Source organism: Lepus europaeus, chromosome 15 (assembly GCF_033115175.1).
Source record: "Lepus europaeus isolate LE1 chromosome 15, mLepTim1.pri, whole genome shotgun sequence".
Taxonomy (NCBI): Eukaryota; Metazoa; Chordata; class Mammalia; order Lagomorpha; family Leporidae; genus Lepus; species Lepus europaeus.
Window position 1 is genome coordinate 7,433,123 of NC_084841.1, and position 18,528 is coordinate 7,451,650.

The 18,528-nt window shown below is 55.2% G+C and overlaps 1 protein-coding gene across 1 annotated transcript in view; it reads left to right on the forward strand.

Annotated features, from left to right (window-relative positions):
• Positions 1 to 18,528, forward strand: part of ANKRD33B (ankyrin repeat domain 33B) — a 74,542-nt gene that overhangs the window by 34,041 nt on the left and 21,973 nt on the right. Inside the window, exon 2 of the mRNA XM_062212296.1 lies at positions 10,910 to 11,039. Within this exon, the coding sequence (XP_062068280.1) occupies positions 10,910 to 11,039 (130 nt within the window). The remainder of the gene's footprint in view (positions 1 to 10,909; positions 11,040 to 18,528) is intronic.

Genomic DNA, 18,528 nt, shown 5'->3' on the forward strand with positions numbered 1-18,528 from the left:
TCTGCCTCTCCCTCTCACTGTCTGTAACTTTACCTCTCAAATAAATTCACTGCTGTCTCCCATGGTGTATATTGGCAGGGAGCTGGAATTAGAAGTGGAGCTGGGATTTGAACCCACATGCTCTGATTTGGGATGCAGGTGTCCCGATTGGCATCTTATCCTTTTTGAAGATTTAATTTGTTTGAAAGGCAGAGTTTTAGAGAGATCAAGCAAGGGACAGAGGTCTTGCATCCATTGGTTCACTCCCCAAATGGCTGTAACAGCCAGAACTGGGCCATGCCAAAGCCAGGAGCCCAGAGCTGCTTCTGGGTCTCCCATGTGGGTGCAGGGACCCAAGCACTTGGGCTGACTTCTGCTGCTTTCCTAGCACGTTAGCAGGGAGCTGGACTGGAAGTGGAGCAGCCGGGACTTGCACTGGTGCCCATATGGGATGCCGGCACTGCAGGCGGCGGCTCTACCTACTGTGCCACAGCTGGCATCTTAACTGCTGGACCCATGCCCGCCCCAGACACACTTCCGAAGTTCACACAGAAGGAGCCATCGTGTGGTCGTTCTGACCGCTGGCTCGTCTTACGTTTTTTCACCGTCCATGCAGCTCTTGGCAGGTCAGCACCATGGCCTCCATGCTGTCTTGGTGACGTAGTGTTTTGTGGGTGAGCGGTCAGCTCTGCTGTGGGTGGGGGTCATCTCCAGGCTGTGTGGTGGACGGCTCTGGCCGCTTTCCCCTGAGGTGAGGTCCTCCGGCCAAGGTCTCGGACTCGGTTTCACTTCCCTTGGGTTGGTTATTGCTCTTGGGTTTCCTTTAACCCACCCCAGACTGGGGGCTGCCCAGCCCGAGAGCCACCGCAGGGAGCTGCAAGGCAGTGGTTTCTTGGGGCCTCAGGCCATTTCCTTTCTGCAGTGTGGATCAAAAGCACAGAGCCCCATCACCATGGCTCGGCCCTCAGTTTATTGTAGGTCGGGTATTGATTGAGGCAGGTAGGGCTGGCACTGCAGGGGACCTGGCACTGCTGCAGCGGCCTGCGGAGTGTCCGGTAGATGTCAGATCCTGCGGGAACCGAGTTAAACATGCGTGATCCTTCTCCCCTTGGAGCCCAGTGAGGACCCGTGTGTCTGCGGCGAGAGTGGTAGAAACGGGGCACACCAGAGAGGCGTACCCGGAGGGGGCCACCCGTGTGCAGGCTGAGTCGTGGCAGGGTCTTCATTTTCTTTATGTGCTGTTGTCTGCCTTCCTTAGCTCCTGCCCGGAACATCGCACGTGCCGGGTCCCAGTCCCATCCATGCTAATGCTCAGGATTAGGTGGAAGAGAACGGAGAGTGTGGCTGGCCACACGTCCGAGGAGCACGGTGCTCAGGGTCACGCAGGACAGCAAAACACGTTGCATGGCGAGTTTCCAACCGTTGTTTCTCTGCAAGGCTCCCTGTGGGTGTGTCTTTGTTTCCAGCTGCAGCCTGTGCCTGGCAGCTGAGTGGGTGGTCTCTGCCACCCACCCCACCCCCCTCGTCTGGTGTTGTGTGCAGTCTTAGTTTTCTACCACTTCTAGGAGGATTGATGGCTGAGTTTTGTTTTTGTAAAAGAAGCTTGGTAACCACCTTAGTGTGTGTGTGTGTGTGTGTGTATATATATATATATTTAAGATTTACTTATTTATTTGAGAGGTAGAATTACAGAGAGAGGGTAAGACAGAGAGAGAGGTCTTCCATCCCCTGGTTCTCTCCCCAAATGGCCACAAGTCCATATGCTTGGCTGATCTGAAGCCAGGAGCTTCTTCCAGGTCTCCCACGTGGGTGCAGGGGCCCAAGCACTTGGGCCATCTTCCACTGCTTTTCCCAGGCCAATAGCAGAGAGCTGGATTGGAAGTGGAGCAGCTGGGACTCCAACTGGTGCCCATGTGGGATGCCACAGCACTGGCTCCCCGTTTTAGTATGTTCTGTGCAGCTACAACAGAATACCATGGGTTGGGTCATTTATAAACAACAGGAGTTCACTGGACTCACGGGGCTGGAGGCTGGGCAGTCTGAGATCCAGGGGCCGTGTATGGGGAGGGCCTTCTTACTGCACCATTCTGTGGTGGAAGGAGGAAGGACAGAATGGCACATGCACTGGAGAGAGCAAGAGCCTTGATGTATTCGGCATTAATCCATCCAAACACCTCCCGGTAGGCTCTGTCTCCCAGCACCGCTGCGTTGGGGATTAAGTTTCGAACACATGCCTTTGGGGAATACATTCAAACCATGGCACTGAGCAGGAGCAGCCAAGCAAGGGAAGGAGCGAGCATGCATAGCAGCAAGACCAGAGTGAAGTCCGGGCCCTGCGATGGAACCGGGCTGCAAAACGCACTCATGCACTTGTAGAAACCCGGGACATGCCTGGGCATGGTGCTCTTATTCAGTGGGAAAAGAACAGATTTGTCCATAGTTGCTCTAGGAAGGTTGGCTCACCATGTAGAAAAAAAGTACAGTTAGATTTCTATACTTTATCTGCATAAAAATGACCCTAACTATAATACCTAACTATAAAAAGATAAACTTTGAAACTGTTTGAATCAAACATAGAGGAATGAGATCTTCATGGTCATGGACTACGAAGGGCTTTATAAATAAATCACCAAAAACATTATCATGAAGAAAAGATGACTCATTTGATTGCATTGAAATGGAAAGTTGTGGTGTAGGGGGTAAAGCCGCCGCTTGCAGCGCTGGCATCCCATATGGGTGCAAGTTTGCGTCTGAGCTGCTCCACTTCCGATCCAGCTCTCTGCCATGGCCTGGGAAAGCAGCAGAGGATGGCCCAAGTGCTTGGGCTCCTGCACCTGCATGGGAGACCTGGAAGAAGCTCCTGGCTTTGGATCGGCGCAGCTCTGGCCGTTGGTGGCCATCTGGGGAGTGAACTCATGGATGGAAGACCCCCGATGCCCTGCCTCTCCTCCTCTGTCTGTATCTGTGACTTTCAAAACAAATAAATCTTAAAAAAGATGAAATGGAAAGTCGGCTTGCAAACCGAAAAGCAAGCGGCAGCTGCAGAGAAAGCAATTTCAGATGCCCTCACAGTGTTAGGGTCTGGGCACAGCGTTGAAACAGACACCTGTTGCTGACGGTACCTGAGAGAAGGTGCCTCCTTCGACTTGGGGTCGCAGGCGTCTCCTTTGCCACATCCTCATTCCAGCCCCACAAGGTTTAGTACTGGAGTTGCCTTTCCCAGTAAGGTGGACTTGAGTCCCCAGTGGCCGTTCAGCCCTGGAAATGCCGCCAGTGCAACCTGTGATGCTGATGTAAAATACACACTGGATGATGAAGACTTGGGCCAAGAAAAGGGGAAAATTTATCCTTATTTTTTTTATATTGAGTACATGTTGAAATAGTAATATTTTGAGGCCTGCGCTGTGGCTCACTTGACTAATCCTGTGCCTGCGGCACTGGCATCCTGGGTTCTAGTCTTGGTTGGGGCGCTGGATTCTGTCCCAGTTGCTCCTCTTCCAGTCCAGCTCTCTGCTGTGGCCTGGGAGTGCAGTGGAGGATGGCCCAAGTGCTTGGGCCCTGCACCCGCATGTGAGACCAGGAGAAGCACCTGGCTCCTGGCTTTGGATCGGCTCAGCGTGCCGGCTGTAGTGGCCATTTAGGGGGTGAACCAATGGAAGGAAGACCTTTCTCTCTCTCTCTCTCTCACTGTCTAACTCTGCCTGTTTAAAAAAAAAAAAAGAAATATTTTGAATGTTTGGGTTAAGTGAAACACCTTACTAGAAATAATTTTTACTTTATTCAGTGCTGGACTAGAAAACATGAAATTACTTTTGGGGCTGTCGTTCTATTTCTGTTGGGCTGTGCTGACTTTGAATATATAGAGATCTCAGACTGGTTGATCAGGAGAAGGCAAATAAACCAGCAGAAAATGGGTGAGGGGTCATTCAGCCCAGAGGAACTCCAGCAGCCAGCAGACACTGAGATGTTTGCTCAGACTGGCAATCGAGGGAACGCATGGGAAAACACAGTAACGATTGCCGCACCTCATCAGTGACAGCCATGTGGTGTCGGTGAGAATGACGAGAGGTTGGTCTTACACATCAGCGTGGAGTGCTCCGGTGGAGAGCATTTTGGTGCACATTCTGCCCCGGCTAGTCCACGCAGAGCCGTGATTTTTCTCTGGGGAGAGGTTTTGCTTCCCTAGGGAACACTTGAGGATGTTTTTGATGCTGGTGGCATTGAGGGAGTAGAAGCCAGGCACACAGCTCTTCATAGGACAGCCCCCCAGAATAAAGAACCGTCCCCCATGAAGGCCCACAGTGCCCTGGTCGAAATATTGACCCAGGTGAGGGTGTCGAGCAGTTTCTGGCCCGGGCTCGCCGGGAGCTGCAGATCCAGGTCTCGTTTCCGTGCTGTGTGTGTGCTTCTGTGGGACTTGGGGACAACGTGGTGTCGTCAGTTTGGGGGAGTGGGTGAAGCCAGCAGGGGACCCACCTGCTGAGGCGCTGTGGCTGGCGGAACCCATTTGCTGGGTATTTGGAGACATCCGGCTCCTTCGCCGAATGAATTATGCCAAATTTCAGACTCACAGAAATATATTTTGTGTAAATATTTAAAATGCAAGATAGTGCTTTATGTTGATGCTTTATGGATGCGCACATATGTAATTAAAACTCAAAATCAGAGAGGCACCTAATAGTGGCTGCCACTGGAAAGGTGGGGGAGGGAGGGAGCAGGAGGGATTTTGAGTCCCCTGGATGTTGGTTTCTTTAAAAAGTGGGAAGTGGCGATGGCAAAATAGCCTCCTTGGTTGCTGTAGCCAGCGACAACACGCACCTGCTGCGTCCCTGATTTCCCACTTTTCTCTGTGTCGGGAAGTGCTCATCACCAATGCTCTCACGTGCAGCCCCCAGGTGTTGGCTGCGGTTCTGTTGGGTTCTTCTGCTTTTCCCCCCAGGGTCAGTGTTTGTTCCGTGGAAAGTTCCGTGGGACTCTTTGCTGTGGGCCGCTGAGGGAGGCAGCATCTGATCTGTGGCCCTGAAGCCTCCTTCCAGGTGGTCACCTCCCTCTGCCCTAGACCAGGACTTGACCTTTGCCCTCCCGACTTCTAGTAACACCCAGTGTGCTCAAAGCCATACCTGGGGCACAGATGTGTTTAACGGGAGATAGCTGTCACATGCCGTGAGTTGTCCCCAGTCTAGATTCCTGGGGAGACCCCTCAGAGCAAGGCGTGCTGCTTAGCTGTGGGCAGCAGCCCTTAGGCTTGACAGGAAGGGTTCGCCTTCTGCTATGGTAGAGACCTGGGTATTTTGGTTTTTGTTCCTGGTTCCTGGTGTGTAGTTCCCTCCCCCAGGGCAGGCCATGGAAGCTCAGTAGGAGGTCACCAGAGCACGCTCGTCCCAGGGGGGCTGGGAAGAAGGGGCACCCACGCACCTGCACACACTGGCCTTGTGGGGTGTCCCTACCTGTGGTGCAGGGAGGTCTCTGTGCCAACCCGGAAAGACGGGGTTCTGGGTTCAGATAGTTCCTTCGTTCCATGACGGAGGGGTTCCTGCCTGTGGGATTACCGTTTTTCATAATGTGTTGATGAACTGTGTGAGGGATCTTGGGATGTTTAAGATTTCCATTTCATATTTCATTTTTTATTTTATTTCCTTGGGCTCCTTGTTTGCAGCACAGCTTAATGAGAGGGTCTCAGTCCTTCGGGGCTGCTGTGATGGGGTCCCCTAAATCGGGCACTCATACAGACACTCACCGCTCATGTTCTGGAGGCTGGGAGGTCGGGACAAGCGCCTGCTGAAGGCAGCAGCCTGGAACGCCATCCAGGAGTCCCAAGGTGGCAGGGCCCACAGACGTGGGCCATCTTCTGTAGCTTTCCCAGGTGCAATAGCAGGGAGCTGGATCAGAAGTGGAGCAGCTGGGGGCTTGAACGGGTTCCTGTATGGGATGCCAGGGTCACAGGTGGCGGCTTAACCTGTTACACCACAGCGCCGGCCCTGGCTTAGGAATTTTGTGGGCTTCGTGGGGTAGAGCACTGGGTCCCTCGTAGATGTTGAGGATGTGTCTTCAGATACTCTGGCCCGGCTTCCCTCCTCGTGGTGCACCTGCCTCACACCTGGGTGAGGTGACCCGGGGGCCAGTCTCTACGGGGACTCGCCCCTCCACGCCGGTGCTAGGAGAGGTTTTTAGCCTGGAGCCTACCTTCATCCCCAGGGGTATTCGTTCCTTAGACCGTGAGGACTTTAGTTCGTATTGTCTTAAACCATCCTGGCACACCATTCCCCATCAGAAACGGCGCACCTGGGACGACCCGAGTTCTTCCTTCGTCAGCGTCTCCCTGTCCAGTTGGAGATGTTATCAGGATGATTTATGGAGATGGATTTTTAAGATTACTCTGTGGTTCTGAACTTTAAAATACGTGTACTGTGACTAACGGGATTTTTCTTCTCCCATCTGAGCTTGGATAATTGTTCTTTCCCCATGATAAGGCTTGTGAGACTGTTACGGTCCGCTGCAGGCCAGATGGCTGTGGGTTCCACGGGCTCAGGGCCCAGGGCCTCGGTCTGCCTTGGCCTTGTCGGCCCTCGGTTCTTCTGCCAGGCCCGGTGCCGCATCTGTACCCGCCTTTTTCACAGACGGCTGTTATCTTGGTTGTTTGTAGGGGCTGTAATGAGAACCCTCTGTGTGCTTGCTTGTTTTCCGTTGTCCATTAAAATAGTGCAAGTGCCTTGTGGGTATGGCTTGGCCTGAAGAATTCTAACTGGGCTGAAACGGGTACAAGGTGAACGTAATGTTTCCTAAGTGGTCCTTCCCCACCTCCTTGTTAGTTGGGGTCTCCAGAGAAATGGGAGTGTGTGCACAGAAAGATTTTTAAAAAAATTATTTGAAAAGCGGAGAGAGAGACACATACAACAGAAGGAGAAAGGTTCCTCTCCACTGGTTTGGCCTGGGTTTGAGCTGGGACCTCAAACCACATTTCCCACATGGGTGGCAGGGACCCAGCTCCGTGAGCCAGTCCCTGCTGCCTCCCAGGGTGCACATTAGAAGGAAGCTGGAGTCCGGGGCGGAGCTGGGTCTCAGACCCAGACACTCATGTCTGGGGATTACTGAGCTTTGAGGAGGGCACCCAGCAGCCTGCTGAGCTTAGCAGGCGGGCTTGTCCATGTCTTCCCCGTGTTCGATGCGAAGGTACTTTATTGCTGATAGCTGACAGTCTCCACAGAGCTGGGCTGCCGAGGGTTTGCCCTGAACTTCAACTTTGCCCCCGCACACAGCGGCATGATCCTTAGCACTGGGTCCCAGTTCTCGCCTGAGGTTGGACTTGAGCGTCCACCAGAGTGAGGAGGAGCACCTGGGGCTGGGGCTCCTGAGCTTTGGTGACGAGGTGTCTGAGTCAGCCTGGGATGCTGGCCCGCGATGAGCCGTGGCTTGTGTCGCACAGTTTGGGAGGCCGCAAGTCTGGGTTCCGAGTGCTGGCCTGGCTGGGTTCTCTCCTCCGGGTTGCCCTCTGTGTTGTGTCCTCACCGGATGGGGACAGGGCAGAGGAGCCAGCTGGGGTCTTTATTATAAGGGCACTAAGCCCATTCATGAAGACTGACTCCCAGGGGCCCCACCGCCTAATGCCATCACGGTGAGGGTTGGGTTTACATCTGGGCAGACGTAAACATTCCACCCGCAACACAAGGGGATGTTTGCAGGCCCTCCGTGCTGGGGACAGAGGGGTGCCTGCATCTGTTGAGGCAGTGTTTGTGCCTTCTTGGTCTTCCACTGCCCACCTGAAACAATGCCCAGAAGTGTGCACGTGGCTGGGGGATGTCTTCTCTCTTGTCTGGCCTGTGCAGTGCCAGCAGACAGCCTGGGCCGCCACTCCCCTCACCACTGGCTTCTCCAAAACGAAGCGTGGTCCTGTCATCTCAGACCCAGTTGTACTGCAGGACTGTGGGGCAGGGTCCTTTCCTTGGGAGGCTCAGGGAGAAAGACCTACCAGTGCCCAGCACAGGCAGAGCAGCGGGCCTGCCCGGGACGCTGCCATCCAGGGCATTTGTAAAGACATCCAGTTAATATGGCTGGTGAATGGCTTTGGGGTCTTTACGTTGAAGCTGACACAAAACTCAAATCACATGAGCTCAAGCTAGTAGAAAAAGGGGAAGAGAAAAAGACACAACAACTTTAGAAATAAAATTAGCAGGGTGGCGGTAGGTGGGAGCATTGGCTCACGTAATTGATAAGCCCAGGGCCGCACGTCAGGTGAGGCTTGATCCAGCTGCTCACACAGCCCCGGGCAGTTTCAGGGTCTCCCAGTGTGCCCTCCTTTCAGGAGCGCCATCCGCAGGTTCAGCATCTCCACCCTTTCCTCCTGAGAGCAGCATGACCCACAGGGCGCAGTGCCTCGCTCCCTCCCATCCCCAGCACCTGCGCTCCTCCTCTCTCATTGGCCCGGTCACGTCACATGCCTCTCCCTGAACCAATCACAGTGCCCATGGGGAGGGCAAGGGGTTGGCTCAGAGCCCACTGCCGCTGGCGCTGTGTGGCTGAGTTGAGGAGGGGAGGAGGGATTAACTCCTGCCAGGGTGATCGAGCTGCAGCCTTGAGGAGAGAATGAGTGTTGGAGGCCACGAACACCTTCGCACAAGTTGTTGGCATTTGTCCTGCGATTGACAGGGGCACAGTCGGTTAGGAAGAGAGGAGTGTGTGGTGCATCGCTGTGAAAGGAACCCAAGCTTGTCTGTGTAGGGGTTGGGCCTCTTGTCTCTCCCAGCTCCACGAGAAGCCCTGGCAACTTCGAGCAACAGAAATGCAAAGTCGCGCAGCTCTGCAGACCCCACGTCCGAAACCAGATGGTTACGGGCAGGCCCGTGCTCTTGCTGAAGCACCCAGAGGAGACGCCTTCCCTGCTCCTCGGCTCTGTGGTTCCCGGAAGCCTGGGCGTTCCTGGCCTCGCAGGGCCGTGGTCCCGGTCTCCGCCTTCTCCCCGTGTGCGGCTCTTCTCCGTGTGAGGACACCAGCCAGGTTGGGTTAGGGGCCTGCTCTATGCCAGTGTGACCTCACTCCATCTGCAATGACCCGATTTCCAACCAATATCAGGTTCTCGGGAACTAGGGGCCAGTGCTCAGATGTGACTGTTTCTGGGGTGTGTGTTGTGGGGGGGACTCTCACAGTCCGATCCGTAAGGCTCCGTCAGGAAGCCTGGGGGTGAAGCACAGGCTCCCCGTGTATTTTGACGGACAGACCAGGTGGGCAGTAGGCCCAGGCCCTGCCAGTTTTATGCTGGAGCTGCTTTGTGTCACCCAAAGCTTCTGGTGCCACCGTGTAGAGTGCGCTGTGGCTTCGGGCCTGATGGGAGCTGAGGGCTGCCATGTGGTGGGGATGGATTTGTTCCCACCCACACAGCGTGGGGCTGCCCTGTCCCTCATTGCTAATGTGGGGTGCCAGGGTGAGTGCAGAGAGAGAGAGTCACTAATTTGGAAGGCAGAGAGAGAGAAGAGAGGGAGAGAGAGACCTCCTATTTGCTGGTTCCCTCTCCAGGTGCCTGCAACAGCCAAAGCCAGGAGCTGGAACTCAGTGCAGGTCTCCCTCGTGGCTGACAGGGACCCGTGTACCAGAGCCCTCACCTGGTACCACCCAGCAGGAAGCTGGACTAGAGAGCAGAGCAGGGGCGTGAACCCAGGCAGTCTAACGTGGCACATGAGTGTCGCAGGGCGGCCCCACTGCTGCGCCACACACCAAGTGCAGGGTCCCGGAGGCCAGGGCCCAGCTGCCCGGCTGCCCACAGACCTTGTCCAGTGGCCCCAGGCAAGTTCGTTAGCTGCAAGCTGCAGCTTGCATCCTGTGGAAGTGGGGACACGAGTGTGTGCTCCCAGGTGCACAGGGGTGGGGTGTCCGTGCCTGGCAGCCAGGGGGATCCCATGCAGGAGGGTGGATCCCAGGTGTCCCCCTGCTCTCTCGCCTGCCCTCTGGGCACAGCACGGGGCCTCCTCCTCTCACTAGAGGCCGTGGACGTGGGCTTTGCCCTCAGCAGAGGCCCTGGGCACTTGTGGTGCGGTTGCTTGGCCTGGCCTAGAGCTTCCAGGAGAATCCTGCCGCCTCTGCCCTGACGTTTGCTGGAGATGCAGAAGTTAGCACTGTGTTTGCCGAATGCTTTGGTAAATACTCCGCTAACAGATCTCCGAAATCAGCTTGTGTAGCCAGCTCCGGTCTCTATTCCTCACTGCACCTGCCGCCTGCACCTGGCTGTACCATGCTGGAGTCCTCCCCCAGCACCCAGTGCACCCAGCCTCTGCCCAGTCGCTCAGGCTAACGTTTGGGGGTCATCCCGGAGTCCTCACCTCCTCTCATCCCCTGCCTTGCCCTGCCCATCATCTGCCGGCTTCTGCCGTAGCCTCCTCGCTGAGCTCCCGAAGCCTTTGCCAGCCCGCAGCGGAGCTGGCTCAGAGAATCGACAGCCACCTGCCCAGAGCTCCCCCGTCTCACTCAGTGAGGCCTCGGAGGCTCACTGGGGCCGGTGGACTGGGCTCCCTCCTCCCCTCACTCCCACTGGTCCCTGCACCACGTAGGCACAGGCATGGCCCTGGCTTGGGGCCGCCACTCTTGCTGTGTTCTCAGCCTGGGTCGTCCCCCAGCCCCAGCAACTTGCACGCCCCCTGGGCTTGTTCCCTCACCTTCTACCTGAACCCTTGCATCACCTCCTTCCTCCCTTTACCCGCCCCCCCATAGAAGGTGCACTCCATGGGGGCGGGGTCACCCTCACCGATGCTTCCCCTGCATTGGGCGCCCCGCAGTGCTCACTAAACAGGTGCTGGCTTGCTCACAGCTGTCACTGAAGGCCAAGACGTGGGGTCCCTGTCACCACTCGTGCAGCCCCCGGAAGGCCTCAGGTGCCCCCAGTCCCTGGCACCTGCTGCTGGTGCCCACGCCCTGCCCTCTGATGTGCTGTCCTCTTCATTTCTAGACCGGCCTTATTGTCGCCTGCTATCACGGCTTTGTGGACGCCGTGGTGGCCTTCGCCGAGTGCCCCCACGTTGACGTCAACTGGCAGGACAATGAGGGGAACACGGCGCTGATCACGGCCGCCCAGGCAGGTAAGAGCCGCACCCCCTGCCCCGGCCATCGCCAGAGTGGGCTCCGGGCAAGAGCCTCGCTCGGGACGTGGCGTCGCGGGCTTGGAAACGAATCAGAAAGCCTGCTTAGGGTGGGTGTTTGGCACTGTGGCCTAGACAGTGCTCGGGATACCTGTGTCCCGTGTCAGAGTGCCCGAGTCTGCGTTCTTTGGCTCTGCTTCTGATTCAGCTTCCTGCTGTTGCACACCCGGGAGGCGACACGTGATGGCTTGTCTCCTGTCTGGGAGAGCTGGATTTAGTACCTGGCTCCTGGCTTTTGCCTGGCCTAGCCCTGGCTATCGGGGGAATCTGGGGAAGTGAACCAGCAAATAATAGAAAAGTGATGGTGCAGGGCACAGAGGGCTGAGGGGTGTGGGCATAACGTTGTCGTTGTGCACTGGGGACAGGTCAGAGCTATACATTGGTGTAGAATTCATTGTGGGGCAGTCATGCTCTGAGCTGGCAGGAGTCTTGGATTGAGGCTGTAGTAGAAATCTACAGGCCGGCGCCGCAGCTCACTAGGCTAATTCTCCGCCTTGCGGTGCTGGCACCCCGGGTTCTAGTCCCGGTCGGGGCGCCGCATTCTGTCCAGTTGCCCCTCTTCCAGGCCAGCTCTCTGCTATGGCCCGGGAAGGCAGTGGAGGATGGCCCAAGTGCTTGGGCCCTGCACCCCATGGGAGACCAGGAGAAGCACCTGGCTCCTGCCATCGGATCAGCGCGGTGCACCGGCTGCAGCGCGCCAGCTGCGGCGGCCATTGGAGGGTGAACCAACGGCAAAGGAAGACCTTTCTGTCTGTCTGTCTCTCTCACTGTCCACTCTGCCTGTCAAAAAGAAATCTACAGCACACTCCACCTGGCTCTCCACGATGGGATGGTGCAACGCTAGTTTTAAAAGGCTTTTTTTTTTCTTTTTGGCAGGGGATGGGGAGGTTGTCATTATTCCCTAAATAATCGTGAATAGCTATCCACGCAGTGTTTATGTTGTGGTTGTTACGCTCAGTGACCTAGGGAGTTGACAGCACGTGGGCAGGTGTGCACAGGTTCTGGTAAACACCCAGCTATTTTGTGTAAGGGACCTGAGCAGCCTCGGGAGCCCGGGATCCAGGCCCACGGGTCCCCAGGGATGATGTGGAGCTGTTGCGTCAGTCGGCTTCTTGGTTGAGAGCAAAGCTGCTGTCTCTGGCAGAGGCAGGAAGGGAAGGCGATTGTGGTCGGGGGCTGCGGGGCTGGGGGAAGAGGGGCTCATGTGACAGACTCAGGGCCGGGAAGCTGCAGGAAGTGCCCACCCGGTACTCTCTGTTGATTCTGGTAAGGAGATGTCTGCAAGCCGCCACCAGCGAGACTCTGTCCCTGTTGTGTCACAGGCACCTGTGTCAATGCCAGCCTGGCAGATCTGACCAGGGGAGGGTCTGGGATGGTGGTCTGTGTACCTGCTGGTTGGGGCGGGGTGGGGGATGCAGGGTGGGGAGTGTACTGCTGGTGGCGCTGGTGAGTGCTCATCTCTGGACTACAGAGCCTGGAGTTCTCACTGGAAGCAGGGTGGGGGTGAGGTGGAGGGGAGCTTGCTGCTTCCTGAGTGCTGGGAGTGGAGGACAGTGGGAGAGGCAGCGGCCATTGGGGCTCATCGTGTGGTGCCTCCAGGGGGCTGAGCCCTGCATCAGGGCCTGGCTTGCGGCAGGGAGGGGCAGCTCTGTCCTGGGGTGATTTTCCGGCTCAAGGATAGAGAAATAGGCACGGAGCCGTGATAACAAGGGGTCCCCTACCAAGTGCCGCAGGATGGGGACACTGTGGAGCTCAGCCACTCAGGATGAGATCTGGGAAAGACAGGGCCTCGAGCTGAAGCCAGGGAAACGCTCTCAGGCCTGGAGAAGCCCTGCGCTCAGGGAGGGCGGGGGTCGGAGAGGCTGTAGGACTGTGTGTACGTAGGAGGGATGAGGGGGCCCCCCAGGAGGGTTCTGGGAGCAGGAGATGTTGGCTGCTGTGATGGGGGTGTGGGAGGGAGTCGTGGGGGTCTGGGCTCCTGGACAAGGCGTGGCCCTGACGTCAAAGGGGATGGAGTAGGAACTCGGGGAGTGGGAGAAGCGTGGATTCTGTGCTGAGCCCCCCCGCACCTTTGAGTTGCTGTGTGGCAGCTAAGTCGGGAGGTCTCCGTGGCAGCCGCAGAGAACGCAGCTCCCAAACCCGGTCCCTGCTGGAGCTCACGTGAGTTCCCGGACAGCGAGCGCTGCCACGGCTGTGCACCATACCAGGAGCCGTGGCGTGAGGATGTGCACTTGGGAGAACTTGGTTTCCTTACTGATGTGTGAGAGCTCTTTGTGTGCGAGGGATATTAGCTGTGGTTTAATTTCACTTGGGGCACTTTCTGACTTTTCATCTATTTGAACATGTTCTTTTGTGTTTTATTTATTTGACAGGTAGAGTTATAGACAGAGAGAGAGAGAGAGAAAGGTCTTCTTTCCATTGGTTCACTCCCCACATGGCCGCTATGGCCGGAGCTGCGCCAGTCTGAAGCCAGGAGCCAGGTGCTTCTTCCTGGTCTCCCCTGCAGGTGCAGGGGCCCAAGCATTTGGGCCATCCTCCACTGCCCTCCCGGGCCACAGCAGAGAGCTGGACTGGAAGAGGAGCAACCAGGGCTGGAACCCGGCACTCATATGGGATGCCGGTGCCGCAGGCAGAGGATTAACCAAGTGAGCCACAGCGTCGGCCCCGGGACATGTTCTTTTAAAAAGAGAGAGACGGAGAGGGAGGACACTCCCCCCACCCCCCCACCCCCGCAGATTCACTCCCCAAATGCCTGCAGTGGGCTGTGGCTGGGGCCAAAACCAAGAGCTGGAACAGAGACTTGAACCTGGGCACTCTGATATGGCACATTTTTTTTTTTAAAGATTTATTTATTTGAAAGAGTTAGAGAGGTAGAGATAGAGAGATCTTCCATCCGTTGATCCACTCCCCAACTGGCTGCAACGGCTGGAGCTGTGCTGATCCTGAGCCAGGAGCTTCTTCTGGATCTCCCATGTGGGTGCAGGGGCCCATCCTCCACTGCTTTCCCAGGCCATTAGCAGGGAGATGGATCAGAAGTGGTGCAGTCAGGACTTGAACTGGCATCTGTATGGGCTGTCGGCACTGCAGGCCAGGGCTCGAACCCACTGTACCACAGCGCCGGCCCCGACACGTGGGCATCTTAAACACCAGGCCGAACACCCAGCCTTGAACTTGCTTTTGTTTGGTGTTTAGACATGAGTCACAACTTCTCTGAATGTAATAACCCTGGGTCCTGGTTTTGCCTGCCCACGGCGCGTCCTTTGCCCTCCGTCCCTCCCATATCACCATTGCAAAGGAATGAGCTGAGTCCAGCTTGCTTTTTTTTGCATCTTTGTTGATCCTTGTACAAACCCCACTCTCCCTACCTTTGACTTTGAGAAAAGGAAAAAAAAATCCAAACCCCTCACTATCTCAGTTCCTTCTCTTTCTGTTGGCTTAGAGCAGTATTAGGTCTGTTTTGCCTTTGGAGGAGGTATTTCTCTGTTACCTGCTTGGGTCCGTGTCCTGTCTTCCAGTTTTTTCCATCATTCCTGCCCCCCCATCCCTTTACTCCAGGCTCTGGGAGAAGCCTCATAGTAACTCATTCACTGTTTTTATGTCGCCGCTGATTGCTTTCATGAGAGATTTCAAGTTGGCAAGCGCATTTCCCCCATAGCTGTGTTTTGAGAAATTCAGAAAAGTTGGACGAGTTGGCCAGTTTGCTTTCTCTCTGCTGCCTTTGAGAGTGAAGTTGGGATGCGGCCCCTGAATGCGTCAGCAGGTCTCTTCGTAGTGAGTGTTCTCTTCTGTAGCACCTGCTGTCATGATACCCAAGAAACTGAACCCCGGCGCGATAACATTGTTCACTCTCTCTGAAGCCTGTGTTCAAATCCCTCTCCTACTCTCCCCCAAAATATTCTTTGTGGTTTTTGCTGTTGCTGGTTGAACCTGGGATAAAAGCGGGTATCAGATTGCGGCCAGTCGGCCCTCCTGTCTTCCAGCTGTGAGCCGGCCCAACCTCTTGGTGTGCGTATGTGGGGCCAGCTCTGTGGCCTGTGAGCACCAGGTTCACCATGCTCTTCCTTGGCTTCTTTTTCTTTTTTTCCCCCAGAAACCTTTTATTTAAGGAATACAAACTTCATGCCTATCATAAATGCAACTTTAGGAGCATAGTGATTCTCCCCACCCTCCCACCCACACTCCCATCCTTCTTCCCCCACCTCCTATTCCCATTCTTATTTTTTTACTAAGATCTATTTTTCAATTAACTTTATACAATTAAGATTAACTCTCTGCTAAGTAAAGAGTTCAGCAGTCTAAGCAACAGTCAAAACAAGTCATCGCATCTTAAAGTGTTAATTTCACTTCTGTAGACTGCCTTTTAGGCACTCTGTTATCACAGGTCAGGGAGTACATATGGTATTTGACCTTTTGGGACTGGCTTATTTCACTAAGTATGATATCTTCCAGTTTCATCCATTTTATTGAAAATGACAAGATTTCATTCTGTATAGTATTCCATGGTGCGTATATCCCATGATTTCTTTTTAAAGTGGATTTTTTTTTAAATTTACTTATTTGGAAGTCAGAGTTACACAGAGAAGGAGAGGCAGAGAGAGAGAGAGAGAGAGAGAGAGAGAGAGAGAGATCTTCCATCCACTGGTTCACTCTCTCCAGTTGGCTGCAATAGCCAGAGCTGTGCCAGTCTGAAGCCAGGAGCCAGGAGCTTCTTCCAGGTCTCCCGTGTAGGTGCAGGGACTCAAGGGCTTGGACCATCTTCTACTGCTTTCCCAGGCCATAGCAGAGAGGTGGATTGGAAGTGGAGCATCCGGGACTCAAATCGGCGCCCATATGGGATGCCGGCACTGCAGGCCGTGGCTTTATCCGCTATGCCACAGAGTTGTTCCCTCCCTGCCCCCCATAATTTCTTTGTCTAGTCTTCAGTTGAGGGACATTTGGGTTGGTTTCATATCTTAGCTATTGTGAATTGAGCTGCAATAAACATGGAATAAACATATGCTGATTTCATCTCCTTGGGTAAATTCCCAGGAGTGGAATGGCTGGGCCATATATTAGGTCTATATTCATATTTCTGAGGTATCTCTTAACTGTTTTCCATAGTGGCTTTATCAGTTTCCATCCCACCAACAGTGGATTAGGGTACTTTTTCCCCCACATCCTCACCAGCATCTGTTGTTTGTTGATTTCTGTATGAAAGTCATTCTAATGGGGTGAGGTGAAACCTCATTGTGGTTTTGATTTGCATTTCCCTGACGGCTAGTGATCCTGAGCATTTTTTCAAATGTCTGTTGGCCATTTGGATTTCCTCTTGTGGAAAATGTTAAGTCCTTTGCCTGTGTCTTAACTGGGTTGGTTGTTGTGTTGTGGTGGAGTTTCTTGATCTCTTTGTAGATTCTGGTTAGTAATCCTTTATCAGTTGCATAGCTTGCAAATAATTTCTCCCACTCTGTCGGTTGCCTCTTCTTTCCATGGTGTCTTGTGGTCAGTCTGTTTCAGTTGAAGGCACTGCCCTCATCCTGCACCCTGGCCACTTCCTCTCGACCTTGCTGTCTTCACACAGATCTGGGTTTGCTTGGCGTGGTGGTGGGGTTGCTCATCTCCACACAGGGACCGTGCTGGCCCGGCGTGGGTTATTTGAGGTCTAGAATGACACAGGTCCTCTTGGAGACTGGAGGGACTGACTGAGGGAAGGGCCCCAGCTGTTCTCAGGCCCCAGGTCTGTGGCCTGGGGTCAGGGGAAGAGTTCAGGGCCAGATGCAGGCCCCACGGCTGCTCCTTCCCAGTGCTGCTGTCTCACTGCTGAGCTGACTGCTGGGACACTGGTGATAGGCAAGGCTGGGCCCATGCTTTGATAGTTGTCACCTCTGGGAGAAGGTGGCATGGGATGTGGTGGTGGTGGGGTCTCCGTGCATCCCTGAAGACCGCTGCGCTCCTGACCCAGCCCTTCTAGGTCTGTTTATGGAGGTGAAGACTCCCACCCCACCTGGGCCTGCCCGTGCTGCCTGCGGCCCGGGTCTGTCCCTGGCTCCTGGAGGCACCACTGGCTCTCCTGTTCCTTGGGTGACAGGTGACAGGCTGCTGTAACAAAGGCCAGCCACTGGGTGGCCTAGAAACAGCAATTTCTTCCTCACTGTTCCAGAGGTTGCTCTATCCAGGACCAGGTGCCGGCAGAGTCCACGGGTGGTCCGAGCCCACTCCCCCATAGACGGGCGCTCACATGATCCCCCGTGGCGACAGGGAGCCCTCAGGGCTGGATATGAGGGCGCCAATCCCATCTGTGTCCTGATCCCCTCCCAGAGGCCTTGTGTCTCAGTGCCACCAGCTCGGGTACACGTGGCTGCTGAGGGGGCGGGAGGGGCACGAGACCCCCGCATGTGGCCTAGCTCGAGGGAGCTGGTGGGCCTGGGTCTGCAGCTGCCTCTCCCCACAGAGCTCAGCTTTATGTCAGGTGCAGGGTCCGGATAGCTGGGATATAGTTAAGGATCCAGCAGGCAGAGGCATCGCCCACGAGGCCCCGCTGATGTGCTTGTGGGATGACAGTAAGCTACGGTCCGCCCACGGCGTTCGGGAAGAAGACACTAGCGGTTACGTTCAGGGTGAGGATCTCCCAGCTGCCCTGCCCCAGCCCTCTGCAGGGGTGGCCATTGGTGCTGAGTTGAGGCCTAGACAGGTTATCTTATTTTCCTTTTAAAAAATCATTATTATGGGGCTGGTGCTGTGGTGCAGCAGGTTAAAGCCCCAGCCTGCAGCGCCAGCATTCCATATGGGCGCCGGTTCGAGTCCTGGCTGTTCCTTTTCCAACCCAGCTCTTTGCTGTGGCCTGGGAAAGCAGTAGAAGATGGCCCAAGGTGTTGGACCTCTGCACCGCCATGGGAGACGCGGAAGGGGCTCCTGGCTTCAGATCAGCTCAGCTCTGGCCGTTGTGGTCATTTGGAGAGTGAACCAGCAGAATGGAAGACCTCTCTCTCTGGCTCTACCTCCCTCTGTAACTGTCTTTCAAATAAATAAATTGTTTTAAAAAATCATTACTGTGGGGGTAGGTGTTTGGCACAGAAGTTAACTTGCCAGCTGGGACTCTGGTGTCCTGTGTTGGAGTGCCTTGGCTCTACTTCCTGTCCAGCTCCCTGCTGATGTGCACCCTGGACAATAGCAGGTGAGGGCTCGAGTCCTTGGGTTCCTGCCACCCACGTGGGACACTTAGATGGAGTTTTGGGCTGCTGACTTTTGGCTGGCTCAGCCCTGCTTATTGATCTTAAAAAAAAAAAATCAGCACTAGAATTTATTTTTCCTTTGTAAACCTGCTCCCATGATCCTCTGCCCTGCCCATTGATTCAGTCCAACTCCTTGTGTGGCACCTCCCTCCCCGCCCACCCTCTGCCCTGCACACCCGCTGGGCCTGCCCACTCCCACAGGGGAGGCTGCCTTGCTC